General features: G+C 36.9%; 1 protein-coding gene across 1 annotated transcript in view; it reads right to left on the bottom strand.

Annotated features, from left to right (window-relative positions):
• pcdh15a (protocadherin-related 15a) overlaps positions 1 to 23,041 on the bottom strand; it is a gene marked incomplete at both ends in the record, with an annotated part of 242,137 nt that overhangs the window by 112,582 nt on the left and 106,514 nt on the right. The window contains 6 exons of the mRNA XM_081351594.1: positions 1,834 to 1,962; positions 4,738 to 4,831; positions 7,265 to 7,344; positions 13,752 to 13,884; positions 13,983 to 14,176; positions 22,668 to 22,817. Coding sequence (XP_081207720.1) covers positions 1,834 to 1,962; positions 4,738 to 4,831; positions 7,265 to 7,344; positions 13,752 to 13,884; positions 13,983 to 14,176; positions 22,668 to 22,817 — 780 coding nt within the window. The remainder of the gene's footprint in view (positions 1 to 1,833; positions 1,963 to 4,737; positions 4,832 to 7,264; positions 7,345 to 13,751; positions 13,885 to 13,982; positions 14,177 to 22,667; positions 22,818 to 23,041) is intronic.

Raw genomic sequence — 23,041 nt, 5'->3', positions numbered from 1 at the left:
ACCAACATGAACGACAGAGACTCCAGGAAAAGAGAGGGAGAGATGAGATGAGGGACAGGAAGATGAGGGGGATGAAGGGCCAAAATCCAAATGCGGCAAACGGAAATAAGTGAAATGAAAGGAGCATGTCTGAGCCTTGAGAAATTACAGCCACATCTGAGCGCTGAGGAATGAAAGTGCTGCCCGTGGCCCTCTCATCAAACGTCCTGACAGCACACCTACATGACATCTGCGCGCCTCAATAATTAACTAATGGAAGGAATATGTAAACAGACCGATAAATAAACAAACAAACTCGACACAGTACATAAATAAAAGCCGGTTTCCTAACATCACTGATGACTGCTATTCCGTGTCAGGAAACATTTCAACATTTCTTTGAAGTTTTAAATCACCTTCTTGCCTTCACTAGTTCATTTTAAATGACAAATTATTTTTTAACAGTGCATTTAGTCCATTTATAGTCAGATAAAATACAAACACTAATGCTAATAATTATGAAGAATTAGCAAAAGGTTGCTATAGGTATAGAAGTTTTAGTATAATCACAGGACATGCTAAAACATACACATACATATACATATATACATACACATATACACACACAGACACACACACACATATACATTAGATAGATAGATAGATAGATAGATAGATAGATAGATAGATAGATAGATAGATAGATAGATAGATAGATAGATAGATAGATAGATAGATAGATAGATAGATAGATAGATAGATAGATAGATAGATAGATAGATAGATAGATAGATAGATAGATAGATAGCTAGATAGATAGATAGATAGATAGATAGATAGATAGATAGATAGATAGAGCCTTTTTTGAAGCTCTCAGTGTGAATAAAATGTTAAAGCCTTTGGACATATTAGCCTTTGGCAAACAACACAGCTGTAGTGTAGTGTGTTTGAAGTGCGGGAACACACTGACGTGCGTTTCCGATGTGTGAAGTAAGTGTCCGTATGTGTATGCCTGTTTGTTGTCACAGCACAATAAGGATCCAGGTGGTTTAGATCTCCACGGGGATCTGTGTGTGAATTTGAGAGTGATGCCTCAAAGTTTGGTGAGCACCTGCGTGTTTTGAACATAGCAGACTACACAGAACATGTCTCGACGATGAGAGGATGATGAAATGAAAAGAAAGCTGGATGGAAAGAGTGAGAACAGCTCATTGGCAGGCTTGAGCAACAGCATCCATAACACTCTATTTTAGATAGTAGTTAGCTTATATATATATATATATATATATATATATATATATATATATATATATATATAAAAATTATGAGCTAACTACTATCTGCTATAACTACTATACTGTATATCACAACACATGAGCTCAACACACACTACATTATCTCAATAGCAGTTTTATTCATGCACGAAGGAAACGTTGCGTCATCTCAATCCTGGCAATCACATTGACGCCGAACTCAGTGATCAAGACATCACAAGCAACAAAAGAGCGGTAAAGAGAAGCATGATGACAACACGGCATTGTGAATGAAAGCCTCACGCATCTTCCATTGATTATCTTTCTAACCAACCAAAGCATGATTAATCAAACATGCTAATTAAACATTCAACCGATTGGCAGGGTGGAACAGAAGCAGTCATCAGTGACAGACTGTAAGGTGACTAATGACTCTAATTTACCACGACTTAATTGGGGAACAATAGAAAGTGCTGTTTGAAGATCTGTACGGCATGAAGAGGTGACAGGTGTGAATCTCACAGGACCCTTAGAAAGGTAGAAATGTTGTGGAAAAAGACCCGGAGTAAAGGTACTATATTTCTTTTGTCATGGTACTTACCCTGACTTGACCCACAAACACATTGGCCTCTTCCTCCCTCACTGTCAGGTTTGTGGGTAAAGTGAGGTCAAAGGTGGGGTCGTTGTCATTGACATCTGTGACGACAATGCTGACGGTGGCAGTGGAAGTCTACAAATAAAGACATATTCATTAGATATCAGCAGGAATAAATTAAATATACATGAGGACAAGTTACAGGATCAGCATCGATCTTGGTCCTGGAACAAAAGTGGTACCAATCTGTAATTATTTGATTTTCAGAGGTCAGTTAAGGGTTATAAATCTTTTATAAGAATTTACCATTTTAACATCCCTGGGGTTCTCAGATGCAGAAGTCGTTATAGTGAGGTAGACTTCTATAGCGGAGAACGGGAGACGACTGGAAATTTAATTTTTGTATTTTCATTACAGAGTTTACACGACTTCTCAAAAAAGGGAAAAAAATATAGAGAAATTGATTACATTGGTCAGAAGAGGAAAAAGATGTCAAATTTACCATCACTCTCTCAGGCCATTGTATGAGAAACTACGGAAGCTTGTTTCAGCCACGGAATAAAACCATTTAAAAATAATAGCAACTTTTTTTCTCAGAATTGCGAGTTTATATCAGGCAATTGTGACTTTATAACATGCAATTGCAAGCTTATATAACACAATTCTGAAAAAAAAAGTCAAGTTTGCGAGTTTATATCTCGCAATTCTGACTTTTTAACATGCAATTTTGACTTTATATCACGCAATTCTGACTTTATATCACACAGTTCTGACTTTATATCACGTAATTCTAACTTTATATCTAACTCACAATTGCGAGTTTATATCTGAAATATATTTTATTCAAGCTTCCATAAGAAACACCCTTGCAGGAGCATTCATTCGTTTTTTTTGTCATTTACTGACAACACAATATATAGGGCCCTATTTTAATGATCTGAACCGCAAGTGTCAAGCGCAAAGCGCAAGTAACTTTGTGGGCGGGTCTTGGCGCTGTTGCTATTTTCCTGGCGGGATAAATAACTCTTGCGCCCGACGCAAATCTAAAAGGGGTTGGTCTGAAGTAGCTTCATTATTTATAGGTGTGGTTTGAGCGTAACGTGAAATAAACCAATCAGAGAGTCATCTCACATTCCCTTTAAGAGCAGACGCGCTCTTCCCATAGTGGATTGCTATTGTAATGGCGGATTTGCCAGGCGCGCGCCAGGAGCGGTTCACAGCCGAGGAGAGCAACGTTCTCGTCACGGCCGTAAAAGAGAGAGAAGTTACATTGAAATGGAGAAACCCACCCAAATTAACTTCGGTTAAACAGGTGTATAATTTGGATAAATGTGTAAGCTAGATGTATGCTTTTATAATAAATTGTCTGTCTATCTATCTATCTATTGTAATAATGTATGATTACATTATTGTGATTACATTCTGTGGAGGGAAAAGTCTGCTTTGCGCGGGTGCAAAATAGGAATGATACATGTGTCGGTGTACAAAGTAAATTGCGCTGGGTGCAAGATAGGGGCCATAATGTTATAAATGTGTATTCATTTTTTAAAAATAATTATTTATAACTTCACTAGATTTGCAGTGTTCTTAAAACTAAATTAGAAAAATGAAAAAGCATTTATGCAATTATTAATTATGTTGAGATAAGTGTATTTGCATTCAGAGTGAGCTTGTTGTCAGACCCTGAACCTTTCACAGAGTTCACTGACATTCACCCTTCTGCTGTCTGTCAGTCTTTTTTTTTTTTTTTTTTGCCTTTTTAAATATTGAAAATGTCTTCCCTAAAAAAAAAAAAAAAAAAAAAAACACATTTAGTTTCTGACTATTCTAGAAACACATTTGTAGATATGTAATCAAATCACAAGCAATTGAGTTCCTGGGGCTTAAAAGTTTAATAGCATACGGTGAGGAATATAAATTCAACCGATCAGTCAAGATCAGCATGTAGAGTTTAACTCCCAGTGGGATGTGCATGAAAAATTAATTCACAAAAGAAAAAAAGGGGGGGGATTATGTATTGAAAGATGAAGTCTGTTATTTAGCAAAAACATGTTGAGGTGCACTATAAAAGTGTGCTTTTTTGTGCATAAATAAGATCACATGCAAAGACAGTCCTTACATTTCTGTCAAGAGGCTTCATCACCATCAAACAAACACATACACACACACACACACACCCTGGAAGACTAGTGCAAAACGAATCTGCTGAACTCAACTGAAGACTGTTTGATCTCAAGAATGTGAGCTGCACTGAATATTTCATTCGATATCATTATCACGTTTTAAGAGGTGGAGGTCAGGTGAATTACATTGATTAATAAGCCGCATGGCACTTTCCATGACCATGATCTGAAATGTAAATGATTTAATGGACTTGTTTGACCAGATGAAAGTCAGTTATGTTGCACAGGGAGAGATTAAGGCACACCATTCTGTCTGGAAATGCTTTTAACATCACTTCCTGACTTCAAAAGTCCCTCTTCATCAGCTCTACAGATATCAACCTCTGCTTGAGAAATGAGCTTCACACAGTCATTTAGCACACCAGAGTATCCGTTCGCTTTAGTTCGCTCATTAGAGAAGCTAAGCTGATAATGCCCAAGTAAATGCTCTTTTAAAAAGGTGAATGTGTAAACAGAATGTGAACTGAGTCTAATTACAGAACATCTTTAAGGAGTTTTTAACAGTAATGACTGTGCAAAAGGAATAAAATAATGAATACAAAATTATACAGGACCAGTTTTTTTCCAGCTTTGTTTGTGGTTGTGCTGAAAAACCACAATAGTGGCACTTTAAAGCGAAAGGAACATTCATCAGGAAATATATGATACCAGAGATATAAAGAGAAGATGCGAAGTGATCAGACATTTCTGGTGTAGTGCTGATGTTGTGGGATGGATGGAGTCTCACCCCTCCTGGCTGGCCGTCAGAAGCAGTGACGATCAGCCGATACTGGTCAATGGTCTCTCTGTCCAGAGGTTTGGCCAGCAGCAGAAGACCTATACTGAACAAGACACAAAACACTCTTGTTAAAACTTTCTATTCAACTGATTGCCACACTTCAAAATCCAAACATGTTTTTTTTTTTTTTTTTTTTTAGCTTTATTTTCTGTCATAAAAAAGTACAAAAAGACAAACAGTTAGGTAGAGGCATAGAAAAATTAATTAAAAGAGAGAGAAAACAACAAATTACGCAATATTTCTCATGGGAACGCAAAACGCATTTTTTTTTTTTTCAGCACCATGTCCCTTTGGGGGCTCCGTAGGATGGTGATCGGAGACCATTAAGAAACATAATACTGTACATATATTCAGATTAGATGTGTCAAATCAGTGACGTCAAACGTAATTGATTCTCATAACCAATCACGATGCACTAAATTTTAATATTATATTTAAATAGCAGCACAAATTAGATCTGAGAGCTATGATTTTCAGTGCACAACATATTTTCCACATGCAAAACTATTGCATGGATTCAGAAGAGCTCTGAATCTTATGGACTATTCTTATGATACTTTTAAGGTGCCTTTTGTCATTTTTGGAGTTTTACAGCCCTTACACTTTCATTATGTAGAAAAAAAAAATCAGCATGAACAAAGGAAGTAAACCAATATAGGCTTGGAAAGACATGATGGTGAGTAAGTACAATTTTGGGTGAACTATCCCTTTAATGGCATAAATCTTTTCATAATTATGATGAGGTAGGACACATACGCCAACTCAGAACTGAAAGATCAGAAATTGAGCCATGGGAATTGTATACAGGATAAAATATTTGGGTGTGTTTGTGTCGTGATTTGCATAATTCCTTGGTGAATCGGGTGCTAAAACAATGCAGACAGTAAATAATCATTGGTATCAACGGGTGCAATTCAGTACTGTATCTGTGATCATCCATGCAGAGCCACAGCTACAGGGACTCCATTATCATCCAGAGACCAATAGGATTTCTGCAAATCACCGGCTTCATCCAACAGTGTGCTCACATCTGTGTGTGTGTGGGTTGGTGGACGAGGATGGACAGATAGGTTCCTGTTAACATTGCAGTCACACACAGCAGAAGAAGCAGGCTGCTGTGCTGCTTGCCCGTGTGTGTGTGTGTGTGTGTGTGTGTGTGTGTAGAATTATATTCCTCCTCAGTTGACCCCTACAAAAGCGATATTGAACGTGTCCTCTTGAAGCCTGTGAAACAGGCGTATAAAACACTTCAGTGACCGGGATTCTCTTTTCTTTCGGCATCACAAACCTTCTGCCGAGCACATAGCATTCATGGCAAAGTCTTTAAATTTTAACATCCTTTTTTAATGACTCTTCAACTGTCTTTGCTGTTTCTTCAACAGGCAAAATCCTTTGTAAGACAAATCAATGAAGGAAGGTTTAATTTAAGTAGTCACCCCAGAAAACCCCTCTGCAGCTATTTTTATCAATGAGATGAGATGAAATGCGATGAGATGAGATGAGATAGAAAAATAGAGAAGAGATCAACTGAGACTAGATGAGAAAGACGAGGTGTGGCACAAAAACAAGAAGAGAAGAGAAGAGAAGAGAAGAGAAGAGAAGAGAAGAGAAGAGAAGAGAAGAGAAGAGAAGAGAAGAGAAGAGAAGAGAAGAGAAGAGAAGAGAAGAGAAGAGAAGAGAAGAGAAGAGAAGAGAAGAGAAGAGAAGAGAAGAGAAGAGAAGAGAAGAGAAGAGAAGAAAAGACAGGAGAAGACAAGAGAAGACAAGATGAGTCTTGTCTCATGTTGAGAAGTGATGAGAAGAGATAATTAGAAGAGATGACCAGATTCGATGGAATTCGATAAGGCAAGGCAAAGCAAAGCACAAATGAATGAAGAAAGAATAAAAGATGAGGAGAACAGACAAAAGCAGAAAACAAAAGAATAGCTGAGTTGAAACAAGAAAGATGAGGCAAGTTATATAGCTCTAGTACTGCTCTTCTGCTCTCTGGATTCTAATGACTCTCTCCTGTTACTGCTAACGACAGTATTAAGTGTTTTAATTAAGGGTCATTAAGGGACCGACTGCATGTTGTTATTTAAAAAAAAAACATTTTCATTACTCACACATTCTCACTCTAAGAAAACATTCACGCTGTAACCCTGTTTGCGTTTTTCTTGTCTTCATGCCTTCATTAAGGGTTCTCATCCAGAGAGAGGTACAGATGTACAGTCAATGTGCCATCAATGAACCAAACAGTCCCGCCCCTAAAATCACGCCATTGGTTGAGCCAGTTTTCCTGTGTTGGGCTAGTCAGCAGGGCAGTATGTCAGTAGGTGCGCTCACGCCATCTCATAATGACAGTAATTACGATCTTTTTTTAATATAGTGGGTTATATTTTAAGTGGGAATACATTTTTAAAGGTGACACTAATGTGTACGTTCATATTTAAACACCTAATGAGTTTTATTTAACTTACAAGTTTTGAAAACTTACGTTCGTGAAAGGTTGAAGACCTGCTGCGGATCACCGCTATCTATCTTGTAGGTGATCGGATCCAGCTCACGGTCTGTAGCCTGTGGAAATACACCAATTCACACTCAGTTAACACTGTTCGTTCTGATAAGTGCTGGTAGGTGAATCATACAATCAATGAAACATAGAATCAATTGCAATACACTTAAATGTGAAGGCCAAGTCTGTTTGAAGGGCATAATGAACAAGTAGAATCTGTGACATTTTACAACACGTACAAACGTATAACCTTAGACCTTTGCTAGACTTTCCAGGATATCTTTAAATAGTTATTATGCTGTTTTCAAAGTGTGACAGCTTCATCTGTCTGTGCACTTGACATGTCAAAAAACATAAAATAATGTAATTATAAATCAATTATCTTAAAGTGCCACTATTATGCTTTTTCAAATATTCCCTTTCATGCAGTGTGTAATATAGCTGTCTGTGAATGTAAACGGTCTGCAAAGTTGTAAAGTTGAAAGTGTACGATAAATAAAGTTATTGTCTCCCAAAAGAAAGAATCGACTCTGAACCACCCAACCTAGTTGCCAGGAATTCAAGTCTCACTTCCGTGACCTGCATACCTAAAGCGGTAACACAATTTGCGTTTGTGCTCGGCTAATGTTTGTACGCGATAGATCAATCACAGACTGGGCCATCTGACCAATCAGAGCACAGTAGGCTCACGGAAAGGACGGGTTTAGAGAGACTTAATCTTCAAACAAATCTTTTTTTGGATGCATATTAAACTGTTGTATGAGACCTCCTAAACCAAATTAGGAACCTTTAAAATAGCATAATCGGGGCACTTTAACATCTTAATTATCTTACGTAAAATGTAATTATCTTATTTTAAAACCAAAGAAGATTATGGTATTGATAGATGAAAAAAGTGTGGCCATGTTCAGAATGGCTTACTACAGTCTAGTATGCTAATTTTCTGCATGCACAGAATACCCAGAAGACCAACTACATTTATCAAAATGTGCAGTATAGAAAATGGCATAATGCGTGGGATTTTGCATCCCACAATGCAGTGTGCTCAACTTGACCTTCCATTTCCAGCATATCTGCAAACATCTTTTTTGGGGGCTCATAATTTGATCAGACTTAAAAATTGAAGACCATGGGCTTCCACCATCTATAAACCCATGCATTTTCCTTTGTGATTACTGGTTAACGATTTTTGTAAATCTTTTATAGAGAATGTGGAGACAAAAAATGTAAAAATTGTATATTATAAATAAAATAAATATAAATTGAATTTTATTAATATAGAATTTTATTTGATTAAAACCAAGGTTTTTTATGATGTGTTTTGCTTTTATACAGACCTGCTGATTTGTTGTAATCTGTACAGTATGTGACATATATTACGTAAATTATCTTTTATAATTTTACTATAAGTAAATAAATCTATATATACATACTGTATATATATATATATATATGTATATATATATATATATATGTATATATATATATATATATATATATATATATATATATATATATATATATATATATATATATATATATATATATATACACACATGATATATATATTATATATATATATATATATATATATATATATATATATATATATATACAGTGAGGAAAATAAGTATTTGAACACCCTGCTATTTTGCAAGTTCTCCCACTTGGAAATCATGGAGGGGTCTGAAATTGTCATCGTAGGTGCATGTCCACTGTGAGAGACATAATCTAAAAAAAAAAATCCAGAGATCACAATATATGATTTTTTAACTATTTATTTGTATGATACAGCTGCAAATAAGTATTTGAACACCTGTCTATCAGCTAGAATTCTGACCCTCAAAGACCTGTTAGTCTGCCTTTAAAATGTCCACCTCCACTCAATTTATCATCCTAAATTAGATGCACCTGTTTGAGGTCGTTAGCTGCATAAAGACACCTGTCCACCCCATACAATCAGTAAGAATCCAACTACTAACATGGCCAAGACCAAAGAGCTGTCCAAAGACACTAGAGACAAAATTGTACACCTCCACAAGGCTGGAAAAGGCTACGGGAAAATTGCCAAGCAGCTTGGTGAAAAAAGGTCCACTGTTGGAGCAATCATTACAAAATGGAAGAAGCTAAACATGACTGTCAATCTCCCTCGGACTGGGGCTCCATGCAAGATCTCACCTCGTGGGGTCTCAATGATCCTAAGAAAGGTGAGAAATCAGCCCAGAACTAAACGGGAGGAGCTGGTCAATGACCTGAAAAGAGCTGGGACCACCGTTTCCAAGGTTACTGTTGGTAATACACTAAGACGTCATGGTTCGAAATCATGCATGGCACGGAAGGTTCCCCTGCTTAAACCAGCACATATCAAGGCCCGTCTTAAGTTTGCCAATGACCATTTGGATGATCATGGGAGAAAGTCATGTGGTCAGATGAGACCAAAATAGAACTTTTTGGTCATAATTCCACTAAACGTGTTTGGAGGAAGAAGAATGATGAGTACCATCCCAAGAACACCATCCCTACTGTGAAGCATGGGGGTGGTAGCATCATGCTTTGGGGGTGTTTTTCTGCACATGGGACAGGGCGACTGCACTGTATTAAGGAGAGTATGACCGGAGCCATGTATTGCGAGATTTTGGGGAACAACCTCCTTCCCTCAGTTAGAGCATTGAAGATGGGTCGAGGCTGGGTCTTAATGACCCGAAGCACACAGCCAGGATAACCAAGGAGTGGCTCTGTAAGAAGTATATCAAGGTTCTGGCGTGGCCTAGCCAGTCTCCAGACCTAAACCCAATAGAGAATCTTTGGAGGAAGCTCAAACTCTGTGTTTCTCAGCGACAGCCCAGAAACCTGACTGATCTAGAGAAGATCTGTGTGGAGGAGTGGGCCAAAATCCCTCCTGCAGTGTGTGCAAACCTGGTGAAAAACTACAGGAAACGTTTGACCTCTGTAATTGCAAACAAAGGTTACTGTACCAAATATTAACATTGATTTTCTCAGGTGTTCAAATACTTATTTGCAGCTGTATCACACAAATAAATAGTTAAAAAATCATACATTGTGATTTCTGGATTTTTTTTTTTAGATTATGTCTCTCATAGTGGACATGCACCTACGATGACAATTTCAGACCTCTCCGTGATTTCTAAGTGGGAGAACGTGCAAAATAGCAGGGTGTTCAATAGGGTTGGGTATCGGTTGAGTTTTATCCGATACCAGTACCTACTCGGTATTTTTCAAACGGTTCCGGTGCTTAAACGGTTCTTGAAACGGTACTTAACAAAACTAAACCGCACACACTTTATCAAAAAAATAATACCTGAGTGTGTGTGTGTGTGTGTGTGTGTGTGTGTGTGTGTGTGTGTGTGTGTGTGTGTGTGTGTGTGTGTGTGTGTGTGTGTGTGTGTGTGTGTGTGTGTGTGTGTGTGTGTGTGTGTGTGTGTGTGTGTGTGTGTGTGTGTGTGTGTGTGTGTGTGTGTGAGAGTAATTTTCTGATTTCTGATTAAATGAAAAATTGTGCCGTTTAAAAGGCTACTGATGTAGCCGAAAACACTTGAGTTAACATCAAAATTTTGTCTTCTAATATTATGACTTTTACAAAACAGAGAAATATCTGACACTGAGCAGAAATATTTAACACACACAGTATAGCCTCATATAAATATACTTGATATTGATATACTTCATACTTGATATGCAAGATTTGCAGTTGGCATTAAAATACTAGACTTATCCGAAGAGGAACACTGGCAGCTGAACTTGAACTTTATTCAGGCGTGTCAGAGGTTTTGGGTTCTAATCCGCATTCGTAGTTTATTTTTTTATTTTTTATTTTTTACGATTATGCTCATCAGTGGTTGTATATCAAGCAGGGACACTTTGTGTCCATTATATTTTGTGATTTCACCAGAATGAATAGATAGGCGTCGTCTAGGGCTTAAAGGGATACTCCACTTTAAAATGAAAATTCTGTCATCACATACTCACCCTCATGTTGTTTCAAACCTGTATGAATTTCTTTCTTCTGCTGAACAGGAAGGAAGATATTTAGAAGAATGTCAGTAACCAGACAGTTTCTGGTCTCATTGACTTCCATAGGCTAGTAGGAAAAAAAAATACTATGGAAGTAAATGAGACCAGAAACTGTCTGGTTACTGATATTATTCTAAATATCTTCCTTTCTGTTCAGCAGAAGAAAGAAATTCATAAAGAATTGAAACAACATGAGGGTGAGTATATGATGACAGAATTTTCATTTTAAAGTGGAGTATCCCTTTAAATCAAACTTCATTCACGCACATATGAAACCCTTGCATACACATATAGGCCTACTAAGTAGTCATACATGTATACTGCTGAATGCTCAAACTAATATGAAATGCTCAACATCACATCTAAAGTCGCTCACGCACAAACACGCAAACTCTACACACACACGAGACGCGCGGAACTCTCCGCGCATACTCATCTGAGACGCGAGCACACACACACACACACACACACACACACACACAAACTCTCCGCGCACATAATCATATAGACGGCGCCTCATAAATAGATCGATCTCCGCAACGAAGCGCGCGTCCGAGTGACAGTGCGGTGTGCGCGCGCCACAAGAGAAAACACTGTATCCGCCACTGATCGCAGCGGCAACGAGCACTTTGATCACTTGATTTAAAAAACGCATTTCAGCGCTAGATCGCCTCTTATTTAACAAACGAACTAAATTAATGCTCGCTCTGCTGGTTTACTGGAGATGTTTTATTATTGGATCATTCGTGCCGCGAGATGTTTTATAGGGGGCGGTAAAAAAACGTCAGGCACCGAAATCAGGCACCGAAAGTTTCGTTCTTATTCGGTCTGGTTACTACCGTTTACGTCGGAACCGGTTCCCTATTTGTTCAAATACTTATTTTCCTCACTGTATATATATATATATATATATATATATATATATATATATATATATATATATATATATATATATATATATATATATATATATATATATATATATATATATATATATACAGTTACTAACATTACTATTTTTAATGTTTTTGAAAGAAGTCTCTTATGCTCATCAAGCCTGCAGTTAAAAAAAAAAAAAAAAAAAAAAACAGTAATATTATGAAATATTATTACAATTTAAAATAATGGTTCTCTTTTTTAATAGATTTTAAAATGTAATTTATTTTTGTGATGCAAAGCTGAATTTTCATCAGCAAGTACTCCAGTCTTTGGTGTCTTATGATCCTTCAGAAATCATTCTAATATGATGATTTGATACTCAGTTATTATCAATGATGGAAACAGTTGTGCTGTTTAATATATTTTTTTGGAATACTTTTTTCAGGATTCATTTATGAGTAAAACGTTAACAGCATTTATTCATAAAAACAGCATTTATTCAAAAAAAAAAAAATTTCTAACAATATAAATCGTTACCATCACCTTTTATCAATTTAATGCATCCTTGTTGAATTAAAGTACTAATTTATTAAAAAAAAAAGTTATTGTTCCCAAACTTTTGAACGGTAGTGTATATTGTTACAAAAGATTTATATTCTAAATAAATACAGTTCTTTTTAACTTTTTATTCATCAAATAATCCTGAAAAAAGTATCTCAGGTTATAAAAAAAATATTAAACAGCACAACTGTTTCCAACATTGATCATAAATCAGCATATTAGAATGATTTCTGAAGGATGATAAGACAGCAAAGACTGGAGTACTTGCTGATGAAAATTCAGCTTTGCATCACAAAAATAAATTATATTTTAAAGTATATTAAAAAAGAGAACCATTATTTTAAATTGTAATAATATTTCATAATATTACTGTTTTTTTTTTTTTACTGCAGGCTTGATGAGCATAAGAGACTTCTTTCAAAAACATTAAAAATAGTAACGTTTCCAAACTTTTGACTGGTACTGTATATATATATATATATATATATATATATATATGCCATGTTTTGCTTTTATATGGACCTGCTGATTTAATCTGTATCTGGTGTATGTATGGCACAGCATGTGAGCACTTCATACAACAAATTCTCAGTATTATGGGACAGCTTACAAATGTTATCGGCTAAAACTGCCACAGCAAACATTTGTCCAGAGTCTCCCACTGCGCTCCTTTCAAAGGCACTCAAAGTGCTTTGAATAAAACAAGAGATTTAAACAATAAGACTAACCATGTTGAGCTATATAACAGTGATTATTTTTCTGTCGATAAACTTATCCAAACTGTTTCTCACCTGTCTAAAAACACATAATATATTAAAGCGTTTTTTAATGTTTCCATGGTTTCCATAGAAGTAAAAATCAAGGGTATAGCGGATATGACGTCATTGACATTTTGCACGACATGTTTAAAAAATAGTTTTTAGTGAATAGGCTACTGTGCAGTATGCAGTAAACAGTATAGGTAATTTTTCATTCCAAGTAAAATCTGTGCGTGTACCTGTAGGTTTACCAGTATGGCTCCTATTCTCATGGCCTCACTGATCTCCAGGTTGTAGGTCTGTAGGGGAAATCGTGGGGGACTCTGATTGTTGGGCGGGAGAACCTCTATGTAGACCGTAGTTATGGAGCTCCTACATGCACATAAAGGAAGAGTAACAAAAAAAATAGAAGACCTAAGACACAAGCAAACAGTGAGAGATCAAATGGATGCAATGAAGACATATCTGACCTCCTCTCTGAGTCCGGAGCGTTGTCTGACGCTCTAACGGTCAGTGCGTAGGAACGGCCGACGGTCAGCGTGACCCCTGGTGCTAACGTGATCCGTCCAGTGCGGTTGCTGATGATGAAATGGCCCTGATCTCCAGCCAGGATGGCGTATGTGATGAGACCGTTTAAACCAGCGTCAGCATCCTGAGCCGTCAGCTGACAGAACACAGACATCAGAATTTTAAGCCACGTTATTTTATTTTCCACTGTTCTTCAATGTTTGTGTGTCACACACAGTATGGTATTATTATTTCTAACATGCAAATGTACTCAGATTTTAATATTTTTGAGGGTTTTAAAGGGGTCATATAATGTCATTTTTGTACAAGCTAATATGATTCTTTAGGGTCTAAATTAAAAGTTTGTAATATACTTTAATGAAAAATTCTCATTAGTATTGTAAGAAAACACTCATTTTACCTGGTCAAAAACAGCTCTGTTTTCAGCACGCCGTTCAAGTGCATGTGTCTTTAAATGATAATGAGCTTTGCTCACCCCGCCCCTCAGTTCTGTGCGGACACCGTTTGTAACACAATAACACAATAACCATAACGCGTCGATCATTATAAACATGGGATTATGAATTATATTGAGAATGTTGTACATAGAAAACATGCCGTAATGTACCTGAGTGTAAAAATAGCCGCATTCATCGTGAAGCGTGCAAGCGATTTGCAAAGATTAATATAAAGATTAATATAAAGGTCAATAAAACATTACACTCACTTCAGTTCTTCTGGAGGTGCAGCAGGAACACGAATAGTTGGTACCGATCCTTTTTTCAAGAGCTTTTTTCTTAGCAAATAATCAGCTTTTTACTGATCCTCGTTTGTAAAGCACTCTGGTGAAATGATTCGCGCACACATGAGAGCATTGACGTTGATCGTGGGGAATATTCCCTTCGAAAACAAACTCAGCCACTGCGTCTTCAGCGGTTCGGATTTAGGAACATCAATATGACTGTGTTTGTTATTACACCCAAGAACACCACAATCGCTTAGACGCCATTCTGCTCAGTGCTCCAACTATCAACAATGAACGCGGCAGTCGGCGCGTGCTATGATTGACAGCTCGCTCACGAGGGCGGGTCTGTGTTGAAACGCTGCTGTCAATCAATCATCGTGGGAGGGGCGTCGATTTTGTGACGTCACAAAATCGAACAGCTTGATTTGAGATGGGAGGAAACATATAAGAAGATTTAAAAAAAAAAACACTGGATGGATTTTTATCATTTTATGATGGTTGTGTACAGGCACTGCCAACACACATTTCAGTACAATCAACTTGTAAAAGTGCATGTACCATTATATGACCCCTTTAATACCTTTGCGTCAATTCTGTGTGTTTGATCATTCAATTAAAAATATAGTATATAGAGCTTGTACTAGTTTGTTTCCGCCACTAAACAAAAAAAAGAAAAAAAGGTAATTGTGACTTTTTTTTCCCCCACAATTCTGACACAATTGCGAGTTTGAGGCAGAATTGTGAGATATAAACTCACAATTCTGAGACAAAAAGTCAAAACTGTAAGATAAAAAAAAAAAAAAAAAAATCGCAATTACCTTTTTAATATTTTTTATTCAGTGGCGATAACAAGCTTCCATAAGTTTGTACTAGTAAATTAAGATTTATTTAATATTTAATTAAGAAATATTATAACGTATTACCATATAGATTTCCATGGCATTACCATTCCACACACACACACACACACACACACACACACACACACACACACACACACACACATTTTTCTTAATATCAATGTATCAAGGTTTGAAAATTCCTGTCCATTTATTCATTTATTTATTTGAAACAATTTCAGGCATTTAAGTATTTTAATTAAAATGTGTTTCATTTTTTCAGATCATGAATTGTGTCTGAATGTACTTTATTGAATACCATGGTATTCCCAAGGTGTAAGGTTAAAAAGCCATGGTAGTACTATAGTACAAGGCCAAAAGCCTGGTACTTTTTTCTTGGTTGATACCATGGCGTATTCTCATAATCTCGTATTCTCAGATGAGGTGTTAGTTCTACTTGCTGATCTTTTTCTTTCTTTAAACTCCACACTCATTACTTCAAATCAATCATAACAGAAAATCCATCCATCCATCCTTATTAAAATGCAGATTAGACTCTCTGTATTAATACGATTTAAAAGCAGCGTAATATGATTATTCAGGATAAATTCTCAAACACAAAGGTCAAGATCAAAGACTAAACACGTATGATTAGTTTCAAAGACATGCATTTAGATGTAAACACTTAATTCTGAACGTTATCATCTTTAAAAGCACCGGGGCAATAAATACACCCTAAGGGTAATTAATTCAAAGTCCTGCTAATAAGAAAGCGCCACCTCCATTCACAGCTCTCATTATTGAGAAAACTCTCCAGAAGCACTGATCCATACCGGCGTGCCTTTAGCTGCTTGGAGTGCTGAGGTAAGGAAAAAATTAACGCACACACACACACACACACACACACACACACACACACACACACACACACACAATCAATCCAGGGCAGCAAATATGGCTTATAAAACACATCCAAGTGGCCCGGGTGACCTAGCTGTGACCTGTGACCTCATTTCAGGAAGATTCGGGAACTACAAGCCTTTATGTGTCTGATTTCCCTTTGAATTGTGACCCAGTCGTGACGGAATGAGACAAACACAGGCGGAGCAGAACATGAGTAGAGTTCAAAAATAAAGCAGAGAGAATCGTTACTGAGAGAGAGAGAGTGAATATGCCGTAGCCTGAGGGACAGAGAGGCACACATTATGTTCACTTTATATCATTTTGTCCCACTTTTTGTCAGCCCACCATGTCTACACAAGCCACTTTCACAATGCTGATGAATGCAGTTGTCATTTGTCTTTTGAGAGTTTAATCCTGATTTATACACACAGAGTTTGGTTATTTACTGGAGTGTCAACTGTGTTTTACAACCAAATACACAACCTAAAAATTGTAGTAGTGACAACAGGATTAATCAGTATGGCATAGTGTGGATAGATCATACTAAACAAGTAGTTGAACTAGGGGTGGGCGATATCTCGATATTTACGATATATCGAGATATTTTTTAAACTCGATATGGATTTTGACATATCGTATATATCGATATATTGTTTATATTTAATTCTGATTTCGCCAATTTGCTTGTTTGCCTTCTCTGTGTTGTGCTCGCGCTCGCCCTCGCCCTCCTCCGCCTCCTTGCTTTTGTTCCCCCTCCCCTCGCGTGTTGTCTCATTCAACCAAGTCCCCCGAGTTCGGTCAGGCACATCAATCTTTCCCCGCCCAGCGAGTGCTTGAAGTGCGTCAGAAACAGCGCGCGCGCGCGATCAGTTGTTGTTGGTAATTTTTTGTGTAGCGTCGCCTCTCGCCGCATTGCTTTTGTTTGAGGGCGATAAAAACACTCACACTTAACATGCTCCCCTGTAGAAACGGGCCTGGCAGCTCGCGCCAGGTCTAGACACGGTGAAAGTTTCCTGATTGTGACGGATGGCCGAATTTACATGACACATTATAAATTAGCATTAGCCTAAGTTACCTATTCTGCTATATACAGTGTCAAAAAGAAGATAAGAGGATAAAGGTGGATAAAGACAGAGGTAAAGTGATGTAATGAATGAACAGTTTATCTAATTGCATAGTAGTAAGATACTGTAATTTAATGGCAGTTATTTTTACCTTAAACTTTATGCTAACAGTTGTTCTGAGTTCTCCAGAGGCCCCAGACAGTGTGATTTTGTAACAATCATGTCAATTTTTAGATGCATTTTCATCACTTTTTTTTAAATTAATGTTTTACTCTACAGTTGTGCAGTTTTGGGGGGATATGTGGCATTTTTTTTTTATTTATTTGCCAAAATTAGTAATGATATTTCTATACAGGTTTATTAAAAATAGTGCAATATGTATTATTTCTTCCTTTATTTTACAGTTAAATTATTATTTTTGTATACAGGGATTTTTTTTTTTTTAAATGTCGCAGAAGCACTTTGTTCCTACATGAACTGCCTACCTATTTGCACTTCAATAAAAAAAGACTTTGTGGTATTTGGCATATTTGTTTTTGCAGTAGTTTTCGGGGGGTTATTTTTCCTGTAAAGATATCGAGATATATATCGTATATCGAGATATAGCAAAATATATCGAGATATATTTTTTGCTCCATATCGCCCAGCCCTAAGTTGAACTGAACTTCAATGCACTGATGTACTTATGCATTCGTCACTCACTAACTATAGCAAGAGAAAGAGACAGAATGAGAGAGACAGATGGACAGGTCATCAGAACAAATCAGTGCTTGGAAAGTTACTCTGCAACTGAAAGATTTAAAGGAATTTAATTATAGAAAAGCTACTTTAAAAAAGCTTGGCTGAAGCTAAAACAATAAAGATTTAGATACAGAACAAGTACTAAGAAAAAGCTAGATAAAATAAAGAGGGGTTTTGGCGCCAAAAAGGCTTTGCTTCCAGGCGGACCATTAAGACTTAAACACATACCTGGGTCTTTCACTCGGTACCCTCCTCCTCATTCATTCTTCGTTTTCCTCAATCAATTAATTATAAACAATATAACAAAATAAAATATATAAATTATATAAATTATATAATTATAAATGATAAAATATACATGATAAAAGAATGCCTGTTTTCCCTCTCATTTTTGTAAAATGTGTATAGTGTCGCTAACAACCTGAGGTGTGTAACAGTATAAGTATATTTTTTCTGCACAACAATAACTGAATATTTGATGACTGAAGAATTCCATTTATTCCACAAGGTGTCAATGTCTGATACACAATGATGAAGTGACGTTTCACCCATAGTTACCGCAGGCAGAAAACAAAAGAATAGGAAGTATCATCAGCAAATTCGAAATGGCTCAGTGATTTACTGCAGAGCAAGTACCAAACGCAATCAAATATTAGTGTCACCGTCACTTGATGGCGGATCTGGTGAAGAAGCTGTCAGCGATCAAAATATTGATTTTGAAGATGTTAAAAAAATATAGTTTTGAGAATATGTTTGAGATTGCGAATATGAGCCAGATGCTGAATGTACTGGGAAAAGAGCTCAAAAAAACCCTTCCGAGCTCAAAAACATAACATAATATGCTTTATTTTATTATTCTGTAATTGTTACTCTAATATCTGGAGAGTTTTATATTATCGCGACAGGTAAAATCCATCAGTGTTAGATATAGATCCGGGTCGCTAAAGACCCGAATATGTAATAATGATAGGCGAAACATTAAAGGTCCTATGACATGCTACTTTTTGTAGGCTTTAATATAGGCCTTAGTGGTCCTTAGTACTGTATCTGAAATCTCTTTCCAAAAATTCAGCCTCGGTGCAGAATTATAGCCACTACAAGCCAGTCCCAGAATGAGCTTCCTTCAGACGGGCCGTTTCGGTGTTTGTAGCCTTAAATGATAATGAGGAGGAGAAAGGCAGCGCAAAGTGGAGGGTGGGTGTGGCCTATGACCATCTTGCGCAACGGTACCATGCATGTTTGTTTATGTTGGATATAGCCTATTGCAGTGGCACGAAGACACGCAGTCGTTCAAGTATTTCATTTTGACCCAGAATCTGATCCAGATGGAGAAGCAACGGATGAAGAAGTTGCAACTCAGCGGCTCCAGCAGGACGTTTCCGAATGGTTAGTTTAAAATATTATTTTAGGTTATTCGGATGGTTTACAGTTATTATCATGTAGCTAACGCTACATTCTACTGTTGCCTTTACATGAGAGATCTGTAACGTCTGTAATTTATCTTATTACAATTACATCAAGCTCTGCGATCTTGAAATGCGGATATCGCACGCGCCATATAACCAACAGGACACGGTTATACAAATAACAAAGAAATGTACAACACTCGCGTTACAGTGTGTGTATTCACACACATACTTGATGTTGTCTACCTTTACATTAGCGCAAGTAACTGCATAGCTAATGTTACAGCCAAATTCTACGTGTAAGAAGCTAGGTAACCATAAACAGTAAAGCAACACACTTAGTGTTGTTTTTGGCAGCCTGTTTTAATTTTAGTTTTAGTCTAGTCTTTGTGTCAGGCTGTCATTTTAGTTTTTATTAGTTTTAGTCACATTCATACTCTTTTTAGTCTAGTCTAGTTTTAGTCGACGAAAACTGATGACATTTTAGTCTAGTTTTAGTCAACGAAAACTGATGACATTTTAGTCAAGTTTTAGTCGACGAAAACTGATGACATTTTAGTCTAGTTTTAGTCAATGAAAATTGTATTTTAGTCTCTTTTTAGTAATGTGATTCTATTTAACCCAGTCAATATAGAATTTCAAACAAGGCTATCTTATTATAGGCTATTTAGTAGGCCTATATTTAGGGCTGTGACGGTGGCAGGTTTTTTTTTACCACCGCGGTGACCAACTACCGGCGGTGGTTAAGGGGTTATTTAAAAAAAAAACTCGTTTTATATTTCCACACAAAGACGCGTGATATACACTCTGCGCTTTGAGAGGGATGTGGGACGCAGGAAAACACGAAGATATCGATCTCCATCGATCTCTTTATGATATCTTTGTGTTTTCTACTTGATGTAAATTGGTTTGAAGAGCGAATTTTATCCTCCACAAGGGCGAAATATTTAGGCTATGTTTGAGATTGCGCTGCCAGAGAAAGTGAAACTAAAAATCACCCGCGCGTGTGAAACGCGCTTTACAACTAAACTTGACGCGCCCTATGTCTATATAACAAGCACAAACTGTGTTAAAAAGAATTTGACATGCAAGTACAAATGTAGGCCATCTGTCCTACAGCGTTTTTCTACTTTACCACAGTAAAGAATACGAATATAATAGGCCTAATTAAAAGCGAACCAAGAAACGTTTATAATACCTTTAGAAAATGGGTGAGACGTGAGTGAAGATTTGGGAAAAGAAACAAGAGATTCCATACAGGGATGAGTCACGATTTTTGGATATTCGATTAGTTTATTTAATTATAGGATATCGAATAGGTTGTGCGATTATTCTCTAAAATAAAATCTCCATGTTCTGGCGCTGATGCGGTGACGTGTTCATGTAACCAGAGACGCTGCCAATAACATGCAGCTGTCACAAAGAACCGGCAAAAGTAATGATTATGATTGTGTCAAATACATCAATGAGACATTTTAATAGAATAACTAATGGAGTAATATATTGTTAAATTCGCTGATAATCGGGTGACCAGATCGCAATCCAGAATTTAAAGCCGACAAAGCTATGGGTTCACGCACAACTCTCTCATTCGTCGTGACGTTATAACATTTCGTCTCGTCTCGTTTTGGTCAACGAAAATGAAGAGACATTTTAGCATAGTTTTTATTTTTTTAAACCACATTTAGTCTCGTTTTTATTCGTCAACGATATTGCATTATACATGTATTTTAGTCATCGTCACATGACCATGCATTTACGTCTAGTCTCGTCTCGTTTTCGTCAGGTGATAACGGTTCGTTGACGACAATATTTCGTCATAATTTTCGTTGACGAAAGCAACACTAAACACACTTATATATCATTTGTTGACTGACTTGTCCGAGGTGTGTAGCTGTGTGTACCCTTCGGTGTTCATTTGTACATCCAATTATTATTGAGCAATTATTATGCTTCGCTTGCTCAAAAGCCATGATATCTCTCCGCGTTCTACTTCCTAGCTCATTTTCTCATGGGCGAGAAATATTCTCTGGGCGGGCAAAACAGAGAAAGGGGAGGTAACATTTCTCCTTATAACTTCATAAGGAGAAGATTCAAGATCAGCCTGGTTGAGCTTCCATTTTCTCAAAGGCAGAGAAAGATAGCAAAAGCTCGATTTACACCGATAACAATTTCTAGAAACTTTGGGACCATATACAGACTAGGGGAACTCATATTAATGTTAAAAAACCTCAGAAAGTGGAAATTTCATGTCATGGGACCTTTAATGCATTTAAGGGTTAAAGAACGCGACACACAAGTCTCTCGGAAAATCTTGGAGAATTCAACCAATTAGATGACAAAACTCCTGAAGTTTCCTATTTTGTGCACCTTATGCATCAGACGTTCAGCCAATGGTCCGTGCGTGTGAAGTCTGAGGCTAAGACTATTGGAAAGGCTACACTGTTGAAAGCACTGTCACATAACTAAAACATGCGGTTAAGTTAGTAGGGTAACAATCCACAAGAGACCTCAGGGGGAAAATGATATTTTTGCATTTGAATGGGCTTCCGTAAGGTTAAATACATACAGATCACAGTATGACTCACTGCAGTTTGTCACTCCAGTTCATTAGCTGCAGTTCATATAATTCGGTTCCTCTTTAAAAGGTTGCTTTATTGCCTCCTCTCCTTCATGTTCATTTAGCTGAACGACTGTTTGCGCTTCATTTTTCAATGTATTTTGTACTTATTTTATCAGGGAAAAAAAGACGTTGACTTTCTAGGCTGTTGAATCACATTCAGTAATTTGACCAGAATCCTAAGTTATTAATGAAAAAAACATTGTGCCGAGTTCATTTCACACTCCTAATCACATTACGAGTTCTCAACAAACACCCCGCTATGAATAAGTGATTCATAAATGGGTGAAGTGAAGGTTTCTCAGTTTTACTGATGTCCTGTTTCCTCACCTGCAGGACGGTCTCTCCAGGTAGCATATTAGTGAAGATCTCCACACTGTAGGACACCTGAGCGAAGGTGGGTGTGTTGTCATTCGCATCGATGACCAGGATGTCCACCGTCACGGGTCTGCTCTGTTGAACACCATCAGATGCCACGAGCTTTAAAAAAAAAAAAAAAATGAAATAGTTTTAATAGCAATAAATAAAATAAATATGGTAACACTTTAGTTTAGAGTCCAATTCTCACTAAATAGTTGATTATTAGCATGCATATTACTAGGATATAGGCTATTTATTAGTGATTATAGAGCACATATTAATGCCTTGTTCTCTATGTCCATATTTATCCCTAATCCTAATTCCGAAATTTAACAACTACCACC

This window comes from Scardinius erythrophthalmus (assembly GCF_964197995.2).
Source record: "Scardinius erythrophthalmus genome assembly, chromosome: 21".
NCBI lineage: Eukaryota > Metazoa > Chordata > Actinopteri > Cypriniformes > Leuciscidae > Scardinius > Scardinius erythrophthalmus.
The sequence above is the reverse complement of the archived record's forward strand: the minus strand, read 5'-3'. Positions and strand labels throughout refer to the sequence as shown.